This window comes from Mchenga conophoros, linkage group LG13 (genome assembly GCF_057382185.1).
Source record: "Mchenga conophoros isolate Kocher_MC1m ecotype Shallow Benthic linkage group LG13, M_conophoros_male_GT1.1, whole genome shotgun sequence".
In the NCBI taxonomy this organism is placed as follows: domain Eukaryota; kingdom Metazoa; phylum Chordata; class Actinopteri; order Cichliformes; family Cichlidae; genus Mchenga; species Mchenga conophoros.
The window spans coordinates 2,145,090-2,163,243 of NC_140538.1; the positions used below are offsets into that span (position 1 = coordinate 2,145,090).

General features: G+C 42.7%; 1 protein-coding gene across 2 annotated transcripts in view; it reads left to right on the plus strand.

Annotated features, from left to right (window-relative positions):
* The first annotated feature begins 1,599 nt into the window (after positions 1-1,599).
* The window catches only part of mmrn2a (multimerin 2a), a 29,218-nt gene continuing 12,663 nt past the window's right edge, over positions 1,600-18,154 (plus strand). For both annotated transcript variants that reach the window (XM_085296027.1, XM_085296028.1), the window contains exons 1-4: positions 1,600-1,820; positions 13,609-13,731; positions 14,841-14,947; positions 16,104-16,184. In XM_085296027.1, coding sequence (XP_085152153.1) covers positions 1,615-1,820; positions 13,609-13,731; positions 14,841-14,947; positions 16,104-16,184 — 517 coding nt within the window. In that variant the 5' untranslated portion in view covers positions 1,600-1,614. The remainder of the gene's footprint in view (positions 1,821-13,608; positions 13,732-14,840; positions 14,948-16,103; positions 16,185-18,154) is intronic.

The following is an 18,154-nucleotide window of genomic DNA, read 5'->3' on the forward strand; positions in this document are numbered from 1 at the left end:
CATTTTCATCCATCCATTCATTCGCTCCCGCTTATCCTTTTCAGGGTCGCTGGAGCCTATCCCAGCGGTCATAGGGCGAGAGGCGGGGTACACCCTGGACAGGTCGCCAGTCTGTCGCAGGGCCAACACACAGGGACAGACAACCATTCATACTCACATTCACACCTAGTGACAATTTGGATTATCCAATTAACCTATCCCCACAAGCTGCATGTCTTTGGATGGTGGGAGGAAGCCAGAGTACCCGGCGAGAACCCACGCAAACACGGTGAGAACATGCAAACTCCACACAGAAAGACCCCGGCCTGATGTTGGAATTGAACTCAGGACCTTCTTGCTGTGCAGCAACAGTGCTAACCACCGTGCCACCGTGCTGCCACAAGACTCAAAATCATTTTATCCACAATAAATCACACAGATAACACAAATATGGCCAGCACGTGCACAATCCCTCATTAGTAGTAGTAATCTTCATTTTCTCATTCCTCCTCCTCCCCCCAGCTCTGAAACAATGCACGGAAACGATCCCCACCCAGAAGACCAGCTGCCCCCTCCTGGCTCCGGCTCCAGGTCGGCCTCCGTCACTGCGTCCTGCTTCACTTCACCTTAATCAGCTGCAAGCATGAGAAAATAAAAGTGTCAGAGTGAGACGAGGCCCCATACCTCGAATAAAAATCCCAATAAAATCAGCTTCTACTAAACGGATTTTAAAGTAGAGTTTGTTTCAAATCCAAACTGAATTAAACAGAAAATCATGAAAATAAAAATCGAGTTTTAGTTTCTACATCTCAGCCAAGATCAAGACTTTAATTATTTTAAATTTCTCTGTATTTTAGTTTTGTCTAAAAATGTGCATAAAACAGGTGCACAGCAGTGCCCTGTGTCCTGCTGCAGGAACAGCGACCTCTGCTGCCACAGCTGGGTACTGCACACAAACTAAAGTTTAAGAGGAGCAAAGTTTTAAACAGACCAGGACAGAGACGAAGGGACGTTCGGCTTCAGTCTGGATAAAAATGAAAATCTTTGGCCTGAAGGAGCTGCTCAAAGAAAATGTCCTCACGTTCAGGTCGAACACTCACAGCAGCTGCAGCACAAACAGAAAGGAAGGAGGCGGGTGGATTTCCCCTCCTCTTATCACTCTGCACAAGCACAGACCCTGAGTCAGTGAAGGAATCTTAATGGAGTCAACAAGGAGGTGAAACTGTCCGTACTGTGTTCACACAGAGAGCAGCAACAACAGGCACAACGCCCACTGAAGCCTTTTATCGAGCGGCTCAAAGACATAAAGTACCTCAAAGTATTTAATAAAGCAGGTAAATAAATCCAAAATGCTACAAATGCAGAAAGCTTTTCACTCACAAAAAGAAAAGGGCAAAAAAATGTTCAGAAAACATTAAATGAACTGAAAATGTCTCTGCATGAAAGAGTGTCGATCACATTTATTGATCCGTTATAAACACAGAGCTGGAGCCGGTCGGAGGAGGAGGGGAAACGTGACTAAACCCTTTCCTCCTGCAGAGGAAACAGGAGGCGTGACCTCCTCCCTCCCCCCCCTCCTTCTCTCTCCTCCAGCTGTTTAAAACCGGCTGGCGCGTGAGCCACACAGATGCAGACATGACGGCAGTGGGAGAACTGGTGCTGGTGCTGGGATTATTGGTGAGCGCTCACTGCGAGGTGAGAGCACGAGACCCCGAGGTGGAGGAGGAGGAAGGGGAGCTGGGAGGAGGAGGAGGAGGAGGAGGAGGAGTGCTCCCCCTTCACCCCAGGACGACCGAGACCAGCCCACTGGGAGAGACGGGGAGCAATCCGGCCCGATCCGGGTGAGTCCACAAACCACTGCCTCCTCACTCTGCAAAAGAAAAATAATTTCATAGAAAAAATGTTTTTTTTTTGTTTCAGTGAAACTTTTTGTTGCTGTGAAGTTTTTTTTTGATTATTTTGGATCCTATTATTTATTTGGCATTTCTGCTTTTTGTTTTCATAGTTCTGGAACATCTGTTCATTTCTACTCCTTCATGGTTTAATCTTTATTTTGCAACCCCCTTATTTGTGAGTTGCACCACTTTGTGCTCATTTTGCATCCCCTGTTGTTTTTGTAACATATCATTTTGTTTATTTTGAGTTTGTGTGGTAATTTTGCATCCCGTTCTAGGGTAGAATAAATCCACCTCTCTTTGGTGTTGGGTCACAACACGTTAGCGCGAGGCTTGAATCAGCGTTTGTGTCGATGTGCTCAGAAATAAGACGTCTGGTTGGGATAACATTTCCTGCTCTTGCTTCCTGTGGAACATCAGGAACAATGAGAGCGGCTGTGGCACTGAAGGCTGTGACTTTGGAAGAGGCGTCCTCTGATTCAGATGAAGCTTAAGATAATCTTTGGTTAGGGCTGTGGACTCACAGTGAGCACGCTAAGTTTGCAAGGAGAAGCTCTTTGTCTTTGACTTTGTGGCTGTTCTGCAGTTTGTTTTGTCGGCATGTTCAGACACGCTCACCGCTCTGGACCTCACACGCTGATCTGCATCTTCTTCACGTGCAGGGCCTCCTCTTCATCGGCTCTTTGTGATAGGTGTAAAGTTGAGAAACAGCTTTGCCCTGTTGACTCTGTCATGCCAGCATAATTTTAACAGGCTGCAAACACATGCATGATTCATGTCCCCTTAAAGCCTGTGCTCCAGCTGATGGTGAAAGAAGTCCTTTATTCAGAGTCCCACCAACAAAGTGTAGTTCAGATATGAGACGGGGTCTGTGAACACATTAATCTCTCGTATCTTTGGACTTGAGTAAACATCTCCTGTCTAATTCTGCATGTCAGCACTTTGGTTTCTAATGGCTTTGTCATCATTTTGCATCCCTCTTTTACTTTGCTTGTGAATCTGGTGTCTTTGCATCCATCTGATGTGTGGTAGTTTTCTTATTTATGCCTCCCTGTCCTGATTTTGTTGTTTGTTTGTTTTCTTCCCATTTTGTGAACATTTTGTGTCCCGTTTGGTTTGGCTTCTCTTTGAGGCCATTTTATAGATTCACTTGATCCTTTTGCAGCACTTGTATTTAAGGTCATTTTATGGGTTCAGTTTAATTATTTTGAATCACCTCTTTGACATTCATTCATTTCTTCTGTTGCGATGTTACTTCATGTCTGCTTGACTTTTTGTTAACTTGACATTTTTCCTCTTTTATGCTCATTTTGTCTCCCCTTCTTCATTTTACACATTTGGCTGTACTTCCAGGTCCTTTTGGAGTAACTGTGACATTTTATCATTATTTTACTTGGTTTGTTTTTGAATTTGTAGATTTTCTTTCTTGTGTGCACATTTAAGCAGCTTTTCAGTGATTTTACAACTTTCTTGGGGCCATTTAGCATCCCCCTGTTGGTAGTTTTGTGTCTCGTTTGAAATGCCTTTGCGTTCACTTTTAGAGTATTTTCTAAAAGACAACAGTTATATAAGGGAGGACTCTCTGACAGTGAGGATTATCTTACAGTGTTTGTTTTTCCTTCAGTCACATTTCATGATGTCTTAAGTGGAGTGGACGCTGAGATGTGGAACGTGTTTGTTGGAGCTGAGACTGACAGACTAAATAAGAGGATTAAATCTCCAAAAGGGTGACTTTTTTTTGTTTTTGGAGTATGCTCAGAGGCCTCGGTCATTATTCCGACCCACATCCATCGTACAGATTCCCAGATAAAACGATCCCCCGGGCTCTCAGCAAAACAACCCTCTATTAGCTCTTTAAGTGCCCCCATCAGCCCCCATCACCACAACGCTGCTTTAATCACACAGGCGGAGCTCTTTGTGCTGTAACGATAACAGCTCCTTTCCTCACGGAGTCGGAGGGCGGCTGACTGTGTACATTTTCATCAGAGGTCAAAGGTGAACGGATAGTTTTTGATTCCTTCATGTCGAGGCTGCCGACGTTTTCAGGTCCTTTAAAAAAGATCAGCTCGAAACTGCAGACGTGCTGCAGGAACATTCAGACCTTGAAATAAACACTTTATTGTATTTTATTCAGTTTTTTTATTTATATTTTCTCTTAACAAAGTGAGCTCTCTGTTTTTTCTTCTTTTTCTTTAACCCTTTGACGTTATTTGAACAAGATACTACACTGTGCAAAAGTCTTGAGCTGGCTCTCATTTCTTGACAGTTTACTTCCAAGAACTCGGACTTCCTTCCCGTCTCAGTTCTCCGGCTTCCTGAAGCTCTTCCAAAGTTCTTCTTTGGACATTGGCTGCTTTTTCACCCATTTTCAGTCCAGTCCTCACACCTGAGAGATGTTTTTTGAATCTTGGTCATATCAAATATTTACTTCCAAGCTAAACTGCTCCATGTGTTTACATGGGAAGACTGTTGCACAGTGCTGGGTGTAGATGCATGCTGTGCTTTTCGGCTGCCCTCTTGTTATAGAATTTTGAAATTATGTGTCTGCGGGAGAAAATGGACTGAGCGCGCTCAGATATTTTAATTCTTTCTCTTTGTGTGCTTTATGTGCGCATGCCTCCAGGTGACTGTCATCAGCGTTCAGATAACATGTCCTCCTCATCGTCAGCGCTGTAATCGATGATCATGCAGGTGTGTCAATCTGGTATAAAAATAATGGTGCAGGATGAGAAGTTTAAAGTGTTTAAGGGCTGAAGATGATGAGATCAGGCTTGTATCTTCCACCACGGTCACATGTCTGAGCTGCACATGCTGATGGGTGCAAAGCATAATTTAATATTCATCGTGCTTATTTAAAGTGTGCACAAAGTCTCAGGAGAGCACCGCCGGTTCATCCAGCACCGTCTGCAGCCACATTTTCATTAAACTGACTGCAGACCCTCCTGATCTCAGCAGGATGAAGCCTTCGCATCTTCCAAACTTCACGTTGCTGAGAGTGAGCTCTGTGTGGTGTTATGACATATCCGTCCTGACCTCCTGCAGCCTCGTTATTCAGATCGAGGCTCTTTCACAAACAGCCTTCAGATATGAACCTGAACTCTCGGCCTGCAGCAGGAACCTCAGCGGCCTCGGCTTGTTTTCCTCCGTGTCTCTCGGGATGACTCTTCCTCGGAAACGCTAAGATCTTGATCTTGTACGCTCACCAAAACAAATGCGCACACAGCTAAACGCGGCGGTTTGACAGACCACAGCTGTGACGCCGAGCAGATTTGAGGATGTTTGGTCCACGATGTTTAAAACACAGTGACACCTCCTCCTTAGAAAATGACTGACAGAGTGAAATTAAACCCACTGACTGGATGTTTGTGTTGGAAAAGCTCAAATCTCTTCAGGCTGACTCACACTGAACATGTCAGTGCTCCTCTTAAAAGTTCAAAAACACACTGTAACATCTGTTGCCGACAAAAAAACCCAAACAGCTTAATAAGCTGATAAGATGACAGCCAGGAACGAGTAAAACTATTACAAAATGCTGTTATTAATAATGCAACAATAATTATTAATAACTGCATGGAGACACAAAATAACTTGAAAGATGGAAAATGATCACAAGTAGAGACAAAATCTCAAGAGGATGGAAAATAAAAACCAAATGACAGGAAAAAAAATACTATGAAGGTGTAACATGATCACAAAGAGACACCAGGTAACTGGAAATGGGAGCATTTGTTAAAAAAGAGATGCGCAAGACATGAAACGGGATGCAAAATGAGGGAAAAGGCTAATAGAAAACGAAATAGTAGAAAATAACGACAAAGTTTGTGCAAAGAGATGGAATATGGCCCAAAGTTAACCACAGGTCTAATGATGAGAAATAAATTACCAGAATGAATGATGAATCACCAAAGGGATCCCATTATATAAAACTGGTGATAAACAGATTGGTATCTTTACTGCCTCAGTTTTTGAAGATTCTTGAAAAACTATTTGCAAACAAACTAGATTCCTTTATTGATAAATATGATTTATTGAATGATCATCAGTATGGCTTCAGAAGAAACCGTTCAACATCTCTGGCTGTGATGGAATTTATTGAAAATATTGCAACGGGCTGTGGACGAAAAACAGTTCGGAATAGGTGTTCATTGATTTACGTAAAGCCTTCGATACGATAGATCATTCGTTACTTTTACAGAAGTGTGAAAGGTAAAGAGGTGTTGCACAATTTTGGTTAAATAGTTACTTGAATAATAGGTTCCAATATGTGAGTATTAATAACATGAAATCTAAACTTAGAAAAGTAACTTCCGGAGTTCTGCAAGGATCTGTTTTGGGACCTAAGTTATTTTTACTTTATATAAATGATATTTGTACAGCCAGTGATACTTTAAAATATGTGGTGTTTGCTGATAGGACATAAAGAAATTACGGAAAACAGTGGAAACAGAACTCATGTAATTAAATAGATGGTTTGTATTAAATAAACTATCATTGAGTGAAAGTAAAACAAAATTTATGTTATTTGGAGGTAGTAAAAGTAATATTAAAGTAAAATTGAATTTAAATAATGCTGAAATTGAAAGAGTATATGAGACAAATTTTTAGGAGTAATTATTGATGATAAACTTTGTTGGAAGCCCCACATCGAACATGTGAAACGGAAATTATCCAAGTCTGTTTCTATTCTTTATAAAACAAGAGATTCTTTGAATAAGAACTGCCTTGATTTATTGTATACTTCCCTTTGTTTGCCTTATATGACCTATTGTGTGGAAATAGGAACACATAGAAAACCTATTTGGATTCAATATTTAAATTGCAAAAAAGAGCTATTAGAATAATAAATAAAGTTGGATATAGGGAGTCCACCAACCAGTCTTTTGTAGGATCATCTATGTTAAAATTCATGGACATTATATATTCTAAAACTTTAGAAATTATATATCGAGTGATGACAAAGAATGTTCCAATTTGTATTTTAAGTATGTTTCAACTAAGAGATGCAAAATATGATTTAATGGGGTCTTATGTGTTTGAAATGCCTAAAGTGAGAACCAATGTTAAGTATAGATGTGTGTCAGTTATGGGAGTGAAATTATGGAATGGACTTAATGATGAACTGAAGATGTGTTTTTATTTGTCATTTTTCAGGAAGAATTAAAAAATTTGTATCATACAAGGTAATAGAAATTTGGTTTGATGAATAATTTTGTGTTGATTTAATTTCTTGATTTATCATTGATTTATTTTCAAACTGTTATGTAACTTATTTATCAATGCTATTTATTTTCTTGGCTAAGGATTTGATTATTCGTATGGGGGTAAAGGACAGGATAATTATAAGCCACAAGGCTTCAGCCTATTCCTTTTTCGGTTACTGTTTGGTTGAATACTTTTATGTAAAATTATAATCTGTTGTTGTTGTTGTTGTTGACCGAAAAATAAATTTAATTTCAAAAATGTCCAGAGTGGCGACACACAGTGACTTCAAAGGCGGACGCTAAATAGATTTATGAGGAAAATGACAGAAGAAAAGCCACTAATATTATGTAAAATGACTATAAATATACAAAGTGACCACAATAGTATACAAAATGAGTGCAAAGGAGGAGAAAATGGACCCAAAATACAGGCACAGGGATTCAGAATGTCCACAAAAAGGACAGAAAAATGACTTTAATATGCAGGTACATTAAACAGGTACAAGGATGCGAAGTGATCAAAGGGACACCAAATATTGCTAAATTGGTGCACAATAGGTACAAAGATTAGAAAAATAATTTCCACAAAATCCCAAAGGGATGCCAAATAGTAACAAGAGCAACAAGTGTTATTGTTGGCAGACATTAAATGATCACAACGGAACAATCATGTCTGATCACGACAAGTGTTAAAGAAATTACTAGAATTATCCAAAATGAACAGACTCAGAGGCCAAGGGACGCTGAATGGGCACAGGGATGCAAAATGACCACAAAGAAACACAAAAGCTCTATAAACAGATGCAAGATGGTTACTAAAAGTTGTTCAAAGGTCTACAACGTGAAGAGTAAAAGATGTAAAAAGAGCTCAAATCTCTTTATCTCTCATTTCTTCTGTGAACACTCATTCCCATCATCCTTCGCTCTCCTGCTACAAGTTCAAGCACAAATTTCGAAATGTGTTCTAGGAAAATATCGTCTGCTCTCAACTATAGGAAATTACAGTCATTCATCACTGAAGTAATTCCTGGCATGAGTCAAACATCCATCTAAACAGCTTCTCTGCAATCCAACAAAAACAAAATCCCCTCATTTAGTTTCACTTTGTTGCAGCGGCTCATGTTTGTGAAGATAAAGTGTTGAAATGAGTCGGAGGAGTTTCCACTTCACTCTCAGACCTGCAGGTTCTCGCTCTGCTCGCACATTTGAGGAGTTTTCTCAGGATAAATGACGAGATTAGCCTGCATGATGTGGTGCAGAGCCCCGAGTTTAGTCTGACGGGTCAAATGGAGCTGAAGGTGGAGATTAAAGAGTTGCTCTCTGATGTTGTTGCACTGTCTCACACTCACCTGTGCACGAAAGACGTTTAACAGCTTAGTTTCCTGGAAATAACACGATGACCCAGCATGCAGCAAGCACAGACGGGCCCCCAGCATCCCACAGAGGAGCCACACTCCCCCCAATTACAGAGATTTGTGCTCTTTTTGCAGTTACTTTGTTTTTGGATGTTTTTGTGTCTTTGTGGTTAACTCTTTTGTGTTGCTGTGTTGTCTCATTGTAGTCCACAAGCTTCCTAATCTGCTCCTCCAGCTTGCTCATGCATTTGTGTTTCAGTTTAGCCTGGAGTCGATCTGCGAGGTGTGTGTGTGTTTCTGCTTTATTTGTTTGAAAGTGTGTGTTTCGTTGTTCAGGCTCAGCAGCAGGATGAGGGGAGACTTCCTGTATTGAATTACTCACACTGTGAGGACAGATTGTTGAGTAAAAGTTCAGCTACAGAGGGGAGGATTGTCACATGCTCCTGAAATAAAATGGACCAGGTTAGCCTATCAAATTAAACCTTATCTCAACATTCTTTAAGGTGCAACGAGAAACCCCGAAGACCCCGAGGACATCGATTTAAATGATCCACAAAGGAGAACAGCATGAATGTGAAACACACAAAAGCCACAAGGAGATGTCAAACATTTAAAAAGAGGATGCACAATGACCACAAGGCTGGAACTTTAAAAGATGAAGGAGTGAAGAAATGCCCTTTAAAGGGAAACAGCCACGGGAAGGATCAGAACATTTACGAATGGATGCACAATGGCTGACAGGCGGGGGGGGGCAACCGCAAACGAGTAAAAGTTACGAGAAAATGATGGAAAATCACTACAAGATGCACCCCCCCCCTCCCGGGATGCAACTGTGGAGGCTTCAGAGGCCTCGTGCATCAAAACTGGGAGTCGTGTTTGTCTAAGACTCGCGTCCAGGAGCACAGACGAGGTCGTGAAACGTGAAAATACGAACTCTGAGAGCTGTTGGTGCCACCGTTCGCCAGAGTCAACAGACAGGAAGTCCCGAGATAAACAGACACACACACAGAGCAGCTGTTTGCTTCAGCGTTCAGTCGACCAGTAAACTGTGGACGCTCTCTCTCTGCAGTCACACAAACTGACGCCGTTCTCGGGCTTCATGCTGTGACTGCTCCTTTCTACACATCCTGTACTCGTGACTGAAAGCCTCAGCAGGATTACGTTTTTCTTTTAAACTAGACTTAAACTGGACATAGATGCTTCTTTTACTCCTCTTTCAAACCGTCTGTCCTCTCTGTCCAAAATGTGAACATTGGCATCCTCGAAAGATTGACCTTTGTCCTTTAGGATGCCAATGTTCACATTTTGGACAGAAAGGACAGACGGTTTGAAAGAGGAGTAAAAGAAGCATCTATGTCCACTGTGAGCGACCGGTGGTTTACGACACCGTCTGTAATCTATAATCTCGTTTTGAGATCTTTTCTCAGTCACATCCTGGGCCGTCTGACCTCAGGAAATCACATGATAGGGTGGGGCCAGGTTTCACAATGAACTCACCCGAAACTCTGGTTGATTGGGACCCACACCCAGTTTCACACCTTGGCTCATGTGATTAGGTAGAGGAGCATTAGGGGGTCCTTTGTCCCTCTGTGGGGGGAAACTCCCACAGGGTTTAAATCTGGGACTCTCCACCATTTGACCTTAGAACTTAAGAAGCTTCTCGGATGAGAGGTGAAACGTCTTCAAGCAACTTAAAGAAGTCCAGACACTTTTCTTTCCAAGCTCCTTAGACTGCACTTGGTAATATTGCAGATCAGGGAGACAGTTTGTTTGTGTGTGTCTGTCTGCACATGTGTGGTCATCTACAGAGACCATGTTGTGGAGTCTGACAGCAGTGGGAAGGAAAGACCTGTGAAATCTCTCCGTCCCACACCGTGGGTGCCGCAGTCTCCCACTGAAGGAGCTGCTCAGTGCTGTCACAGTCTGCTGCATGGGGTGGGAGATGTTGTCCAACAGGGATGACAGCTTAGCCGCCGTTCTCCTGTCACTCACCACCTCCACTGGGTCCAGAGGACAGAACAGAGCTGGCCCTGCGGATCAGCCTGTTCAGTCTCTTCCTGTCCCCGGCAGAGATGCTGCCGCCGCAGCAGACCACAGAGTAAAGGAAGGCTGAGGCCACCACAGAGTCATAGAAGGTCTTCAGGAGTGGGCCCTTCACTCCAAACGACCTGAGTCTCCGCAGCAGGTACAGCCTGCTCTGCCCTTTCCTGTAGAGGGCGTCTGAGTTATGAGTCCAGTCCAGTCTGTTGTTCAGATGAACACCAAGGTACCTGTAGCTGTCCACAGCCTCGATGTTCATACCTTGGATGTTCAGTGGTTGCAGTGGAGGATGTTTGTGCCTGTGGAAGTCTACCACCAGCTCCTTGGTTTTACTGGCGTTGATCTGGAGGTAGTTCAGCTGGCACCAGTCCACAAAGCCTTGAGTCAGTCCTCTGTATCCTTGTCGTCTCCATCAGTGATGAGGTGACTATTGCAGAGTCATCAGAGAACTTCTGCAGGAAGCACTGGGTGGAGTTGTGGGAGACGTCTGCAGTGTAGATGGTGAAGAGGAATGGAGCCAGAACCGTTCCCCGTGGGGCCCCCGTACTGCAGACGACCCTGTCCGACACACAGCCCTGAGTCCTCACATACTGTGGTCGGTCGGTGAGGTAGTCCAGGATCCAGGTAGTGAGGTGATGGTCTAGAGATGGCACGATACCACTTTTTTATGTCCGATACCGATATCATAAATTTGGATATCTGCCGATACCGATATGAATCCGATATAGTGTTTTTTTAATCAACAAAACTGTTTTTTTTTAAATATCTTGCTGCATTTTGTATAAGTTCATACTCAAGTTTAAAACAACAACTACACTAAAGCTATTCTGTTATACCTGTATGCAAAAAAAAAATATTTCATAGTTCAGCAATACTGATCAATCTAATAAACTTAGACCTACACCATCCTCCCTATTCTGGTATTTTAAAGAGTACTTAGCGTAAATATTAAGCAACCTAACTAATAGGGTTCCAACTCCCAGCAACAACAAAAATAAATAAATAAAAAATAGGGAACCACCCCTCACGCTCCACCTCATGATGCTTAATCAACGTAATCAACCTTAATTTGATGCAGTGTGAAAAAAAAATGCACAGAAATCAATTATTTTTCAAGAAATATTAAATAGATTCAACATCTTTCTTCAACAAAATTGCAGACTGCACAGATGGTACCTTCCCAAAGGAAAAAGTACTATAGCTTACTAGGGTATATATATTAGACTTAATAGTCACTATATACAGTAATTGACTTCTATTCCTTTTACATCAGATTAAAACTTTGGGAGTCAGATAATTATTTATTAAAAGCTTGACATTTTAAATGAGAATAAGAAAGAAAAGTATGTCTTTGTGCCCCCTTTTCCCTGTTCATGCCCTATCGGCCCCCCTGGCTAAACTTTGCTAGATCCGCCCCTGCACAGTTACCAGCGTCAGCTACGTAGAAAAAGATCCTCGAGTAGAAAGTAATATTAAATAAATTCTAACAACAGCTGATCAAGCTTAAACGTGCTGCTGTTGTTCAGCCGCTGGTTTCCTCTTTCTGGTGCAAAGTGGGCCAAAAGCAAACAAGAGAGACAGACTCGCGACAGAAAAGCCGATCAGCTGATCGTTAAGCAGTTTCATGATTGAAGTAGCAGCAGGAGAGGCAGTCGCTCCATATATCGTTTGGTAAGCTTAACGCAGGAATGCTTTACAAACATTCAGAGATGGACTTACACACTTGCTTTACTTCTCTCGGGGATAACTTTGTCGGAGATGAAATGCCGGGTTGCTAGCGAAGCTCCAAATGCTATCCAGACCACCGACAGGTCCCGCATGCCACAGCCGCTCTATCACGTGATGCATACTGCTCCGACGTGCTAACGTTCTGAGGTGAGTTACGGCGTGTTGCAAGTTTTGCGAGGTGCTTTCGTGATATTTAATGGATCGGATTACATTTTTTATTTTTCTCCGATATCCGATCCAGTAATTTAGGTCAGTATCGGACCGATACCGATACGTAATATCGGATCGGTCCATCTCTATGATGGTCCACTCCAGAGTTCTCCAGCTTGTCCTTCAGGACCGAGGGAAGAATAGTGTTGAAGGCACTGGAGAAATCAAAGAACATGATTCTCACAGTGCTTCCAGCGGTCTCCAGGTGAGAGAGGGAACGATGTAGGAGGTGAATGACGGCATCATCCGCTCCAATGCCAATGGTAGGCAAACTAAAGTGGGTCCAGTGATGAGCTCACCAGGCGCCGAAGCTGAGCCAGGACCAGCCGCTCCAGGGTCTTCATCAGGTGGGATCAGGGATTAAAACAAACCCAAAGACGAGCCTTGTGTCTTTTCACAAAAACAAAAAAAGAATCAAAACTTTAGTGATCAGATCCCAAAGAGATGAAAACCACGTCAGAACAACCGAAAAGAGAGAGGACATTTAGAAAAGGGATGCAAAATAATTACAGAGGTATCAGGATAACACGAGGCAACTGCAAAGGAACAAGAAGCATTTAAAAAATGATGCTAAATTAAAAACCATGAAAAATGTCTTGGAGCAAAAATATTCATAAAGGGATGCCAAATTAACATAATAACTAAAAACATAGTTTTTAGCTATTCTGGTGTTACTATTTCATTCGCCGTTGTCTCACAACAAAAACATAAACTAAATCTGCATTTTTGGACTCGGCTCACGTTTTTATTCTTATTCTGTGGTTTTCATGGTTGATTACTCTTCAGAGAGTGGAAGAGGGCTTTTCCTTGAAGCTGAGTGTTGGTGGCCACTGAGAAGAGGGCACAGTCTTTGACCTCTGACCCCAAACAGGAATACAGAACAACAAACTGTGTGTGTGTTTCCATCTTCCTGTAACGCTGTGGACATCTGGGGTTTTCCTGGCTCACAACCGGCCTTTAAGAGGAGCCGACTACACGTCTGTGCACATACAGCAGAGGCAGTTAGACCGAGTTACACACAAATATGTGATCTTTCTTCTTGTTCTTAAAGGAGCACTAACATTTTTTCTTAGCAGGAAAACTGTGGACATATCACACTACATCCTGACTCTGTCTGTGTGTGTGTGTGTGTGTGTGTGTGTGTGTGTGTGTGTGTGTGTGTGTGTGTGTGTGTGTGTGTGTGTGTGTGTGTGTGTGTAGGAACTGGTGTCCGTTCGTGCATAACCATGTGCAAACGATGGCAGTTATGTGTGGAACAGAGAAGTACACCATCAAGTCCCAGAGTCCATGTCCGAGCGGGACGCCCGACTGTCACCTGACCATGTGAGTGTCTTTGGTTCGTGGCTTCAGCTGAAGAAGACTGTGACTCATTCGTTGATCATTTTAGTTTTTCTCATTGGGGATCGTGAGGTTTCTATAACACTGTGAGTGTAAAATGCGTTGATCTTTGCTCAGTAACTTCCAAATCTGTTTAATATGTAGATATGATATATATCTATCTAACAGACTCCAGTTTGTGCATGTAAATGGAGAGTCCTCTTCACACACTGAGGTTAATTATGGAGTTCCACAGGGCTCAGTGCTAGGACCAATTCTGTTTACACTATACATGCTTCCCTTAGGCAGCATCATTAGAAGACATAGCATACATTTACACTGCTATGCAGATGACACCCAGCTCTATCTGTCCATGAAGCCAGATAACACACACCAATGAGTTAAACTGCAGGAATGTCTTAAAGACATAAAGACCTGGATGGCCGCTAACTTTCTGCTTCTTAATTCAGATCAAACTGAGGTTATTGTACTCGGCCCTGAAAAGCTTACAAATATGGTATCTAAGCAGATTCTTACTCTGGATGGCATTACCTTGGCCTCCAGTAACGCTGTGAGGAACCTTGGAGTCATTTTTGACCAGGACATGTCCTTCAACGCACATATTAAACAAATATGTAAGACTGCTTTCTTCCATTTGTGCAACATCTCTAAAGTTAGAAATATCCTGTCTCAGAGTGACGCTGAAAAACTCGTTCATGCATTTATTCTGTCTCGTTATTAGTCTCTGTCTCTCTTTCACAGCATGTCTGTATCCTGTCTTCCTTCTGTCACCAAAGTGCTTGGTGACAGTGGCATCAGATCTAAAAGCCTCCTGTCACTAATCATCATCTTCAAACTACTTTGATGTGTGTTTTCAGTGTAACTTTAGTAGACAGTAGAAAGCATGTTTTATCCCTTCACTGACCTGGGTCCAGCTTGATGTTTCATATTTCTCATGTTTTCCTGTGTCAAAATCCTGAATCTGAAAGTTCAGAGTCAGAATAAACCTTAAACTTTGGGAGTCAACCCGCACACAGTCTTTGCTGAAGGTGATGGCTTCTATAGAGGCCGAGCAGCGGTAACCACGGTGTGTTTGTGTGTGTGTTCGTGTGCAGGTACAAGCTGTCCACACGGCCGATTTACAGGCAGCAGCAGAAGATCGTAACCGCTCTGCTGTGGCGCTGCTGTCCGGGACACGGAGGACACAACTGCGAGGACACAGGTGAGTCAGGAGCATCACCGTCACTCGAGTCCGCGTTAAGGATGTTTTTGTGAAGCAGACTTCAGTGTTGCGCAGGTTGTAGCACAAACGCTCAGACTGACATCAGAGAGTTATCCATTAAAAGTCCACCTTAAGCGTTCCTGTCATGTTTGGTGCCCTTCCTGTTTTGGCCTTTAGGTGGCGCCGGGTCTGCACTCGCTGGCTAAAATCTGCTCTGGTTTGTTTGGGTTAAAAGCAGCCTGATTACATTTATCCACTGCACTTTAATGTGGTTCCAAAGTCAGAAACAAGTGAACAGAAACAGCCTGAATAACATATTCAGGGAATAACGTATGAAAATGTGTTTTATTTATATTATTGTCCTTTCAATGGTAGAAATCCTTTTGTATTTATGATGTAAACATATTTATTAATATTTATGTTTAGTGAGTTTGATCCCGACGGCCACAGTGAGCCTGAAAGCAGCCGCGGTTATTCATAAACTACTCGTTTTAATAGAGGAGATGAGGATGGAGCATATTAAGAGTTGCTCTGAATGGACGCCTGGTTCTGGTTTCCCCCCGCTGGAGTCTATTTTTACTTTTCCAAGAACAGGCGGGCTTTAGTATCGCTCGGGAACTTAATGTGTTCCAGATTTTCTTGGCGGGTGGGAACAGCCGTGTTTATCTGCGGGAGGACGTCCTCTGCTCTTCGCTTCTGTTTGTGTGACGCTCAAAGTTTATCAGCGGTCGTCTCTCAAAGCTCCCAGCTCCCCCACAAACAGGCCACATTATTGCATGATCATAGCCGGCTAAAACAGAGACGGCTGCTGCCTGCGTTTTTCTGTTTCCAGCATCTGAGGCACAAAGTCAAAGCCACGAGTTCATGAATCCATCACTGAGTCTCAAATCAGGAGGTCATGAAGAGAAACATTAAAGTCGTTCATTCTCTGCCTCAGTTTATTATTATTATTGTTATTATTGCTGCTCTGAGCCCTCGTTGTGCTCGGACGTCAGCTCTGATTTAATCTGAGTTTATGGGAAGAGGAGGAGGAGCGGGCGTCTCAGCTCGGACCGCTGCCTCCAGGATACAATCATTTGTATTGACTGTCTCTGAGCTGACTCTCTGTCTTTGTTAGTTTAAACTGCAGTTTTACAGCTTGTTTCTTCTCCAACAGTCTCAGGCCCTCGGCAGGATTCTGAAAGCTCGACTCTGATTGGACGATCTGAAGCAGGCACATCAGAGGTCAAGGCTCCAGGTACGCTCTTGGAAATGAAACATTTTTGACTCTTCAGGTAACTCACGTCTCAGACTGTAGAACCACAGCGAGCCAATCAGTGCGTTGGTCATAATGAACAGGAAGTGGTCATCGATGGAGTCAACAATCAGACTCCACCTCAGGGTGATCGATTTGAGACTTTTCCACTTACAGTCGAGACCCAGAACTCAGCTTTCTATCAGATCTGTTTGTAGTAACTCTTTTTAAAGCTTACAAGTACTGCCCCTCAGCAGGCTTCCTAAAAATGACCAATCAGAAAAAGAGAGAAGAGCTAAACAGCTTGTTTCAAACACAGGATGCACTGATGATGCATGGACCTGAGAAAGAAGGATTACTCTGGACTGTGAATCATGCAAAGCTACGTCAGTCACATGACAGATTTAAAAACAACAGGAAATGACCCAAATGAGTCTCCAGTCATAAATCATTGAAAATCACACAAAGATACACAGAAATATAAACATATTATTAAAAGCAAAGTAAAATGAATAAATATGAATAAGTGTAAAGAAAAGATCAGGTAGAGGGAATAATAATGATATGTACTCATTAAGAACAACAAGTGAAAAGATCTGGTCATTAAAGGGTGGAGGAGGGGTCTGCAGTGAGGATGACCTCAGAAACCTGGAGGAAGAATAAGCTGAGAAAACGCAGCTAGAGGAGCCGCCTCCAGCTGCAGGAGGTGCTGCTGCGGTCACACCGGGGAAAACTGGTTACGGCGATCTCTGGCTGACCTGCTGGTCTCTGTTTGCGGTGGTTTTCGACTTCGTGTTTGCTCAGAATAAATTGGTTGGCTCTTGAGTTTCACCTTCACTCTCTGCGTTAACGCCGCGCTCTGACTCATTACTGTTCTAACAAAGTGAGGAAGCACCGCGCTTAACCACCGCACTCACATTGACAAAAGGTCAAGTTCCCTCCTCTCCCCTGGAGAAGAGGGCGTGGGTGCGCCAGTACCAAGGTCACCTCCCACCCCACCCCCTACTCCCACATTCGCAACATATAAACAAAGAGTGAGTCATCTGGGAACCACAGACACACTGTTCAGAGGTCAAAGGTCACACTGGCCTGATGAGAAGATTCAAGTTGGAGTGAGCTGATGGAGAGGAGAAGAGTGCAAGTCAAGTCAAGTGGCTTTATCATCATTGCAACCATGTGCACAGTGAAGGAGAACAAAAACAGTGCAACACCAGACAGTAGAAAAGTGCAACAATGACAGTTGGTTGTGCAAAAAGACCGAGCATTGTGCAGGACAGGTGGGCAGAGGTGATCCTGATGCAGGACACATTTCACACGACATTGGCTGCAGTGACCTAAGACCATCACAAACAGATGCCAAAGAATATCAAATACACCCTAAATGACTACAGTGGGATGCAAAATAAGTACTAAGACATGTAGAGTGACCATGAACTGATGGAATAAGACCACAAGCATGCACGAAAAGTAAAAATTTGACTACAAGGGTGTGCAAAAATGACCAAAATTAAACAAAACCCCACAAAAGGATGCAAAATAAGTACTGAATGATGCAGAATAACTTAATGACTTTAAACAACCAAAGTAAAAGCAATGACTACAAAGGGATAACAACATGAGTGTATAAAAGGGCAAATTTACCGCAGAGAAATGCATGATGATAGATATTTTTAAAGACGAACAAAATAATCAAAGGGCTGAATGTGAAATTACCACAAAAGAATGAACAACAACATCTAATGGACACTGAATGACTAGAGGGATGCAAAATAAGTACAAAGAGACGTTAAAGGGAGTTTAAGAGCGCGCAACAGCAGAAACTCAAACGAACGTCAATGAACCGAGGAGAGCAAGTTTTTGGTTGTTCTGCTGTTTTTCGGTTTTCTAACTGCAGCAGGTTGATTCTCTTTGTTCTGCTTTTGATTCAACAGGAAGTAACAACAACAGTTTTCTCAGCTTCGGTGCCGTACTGT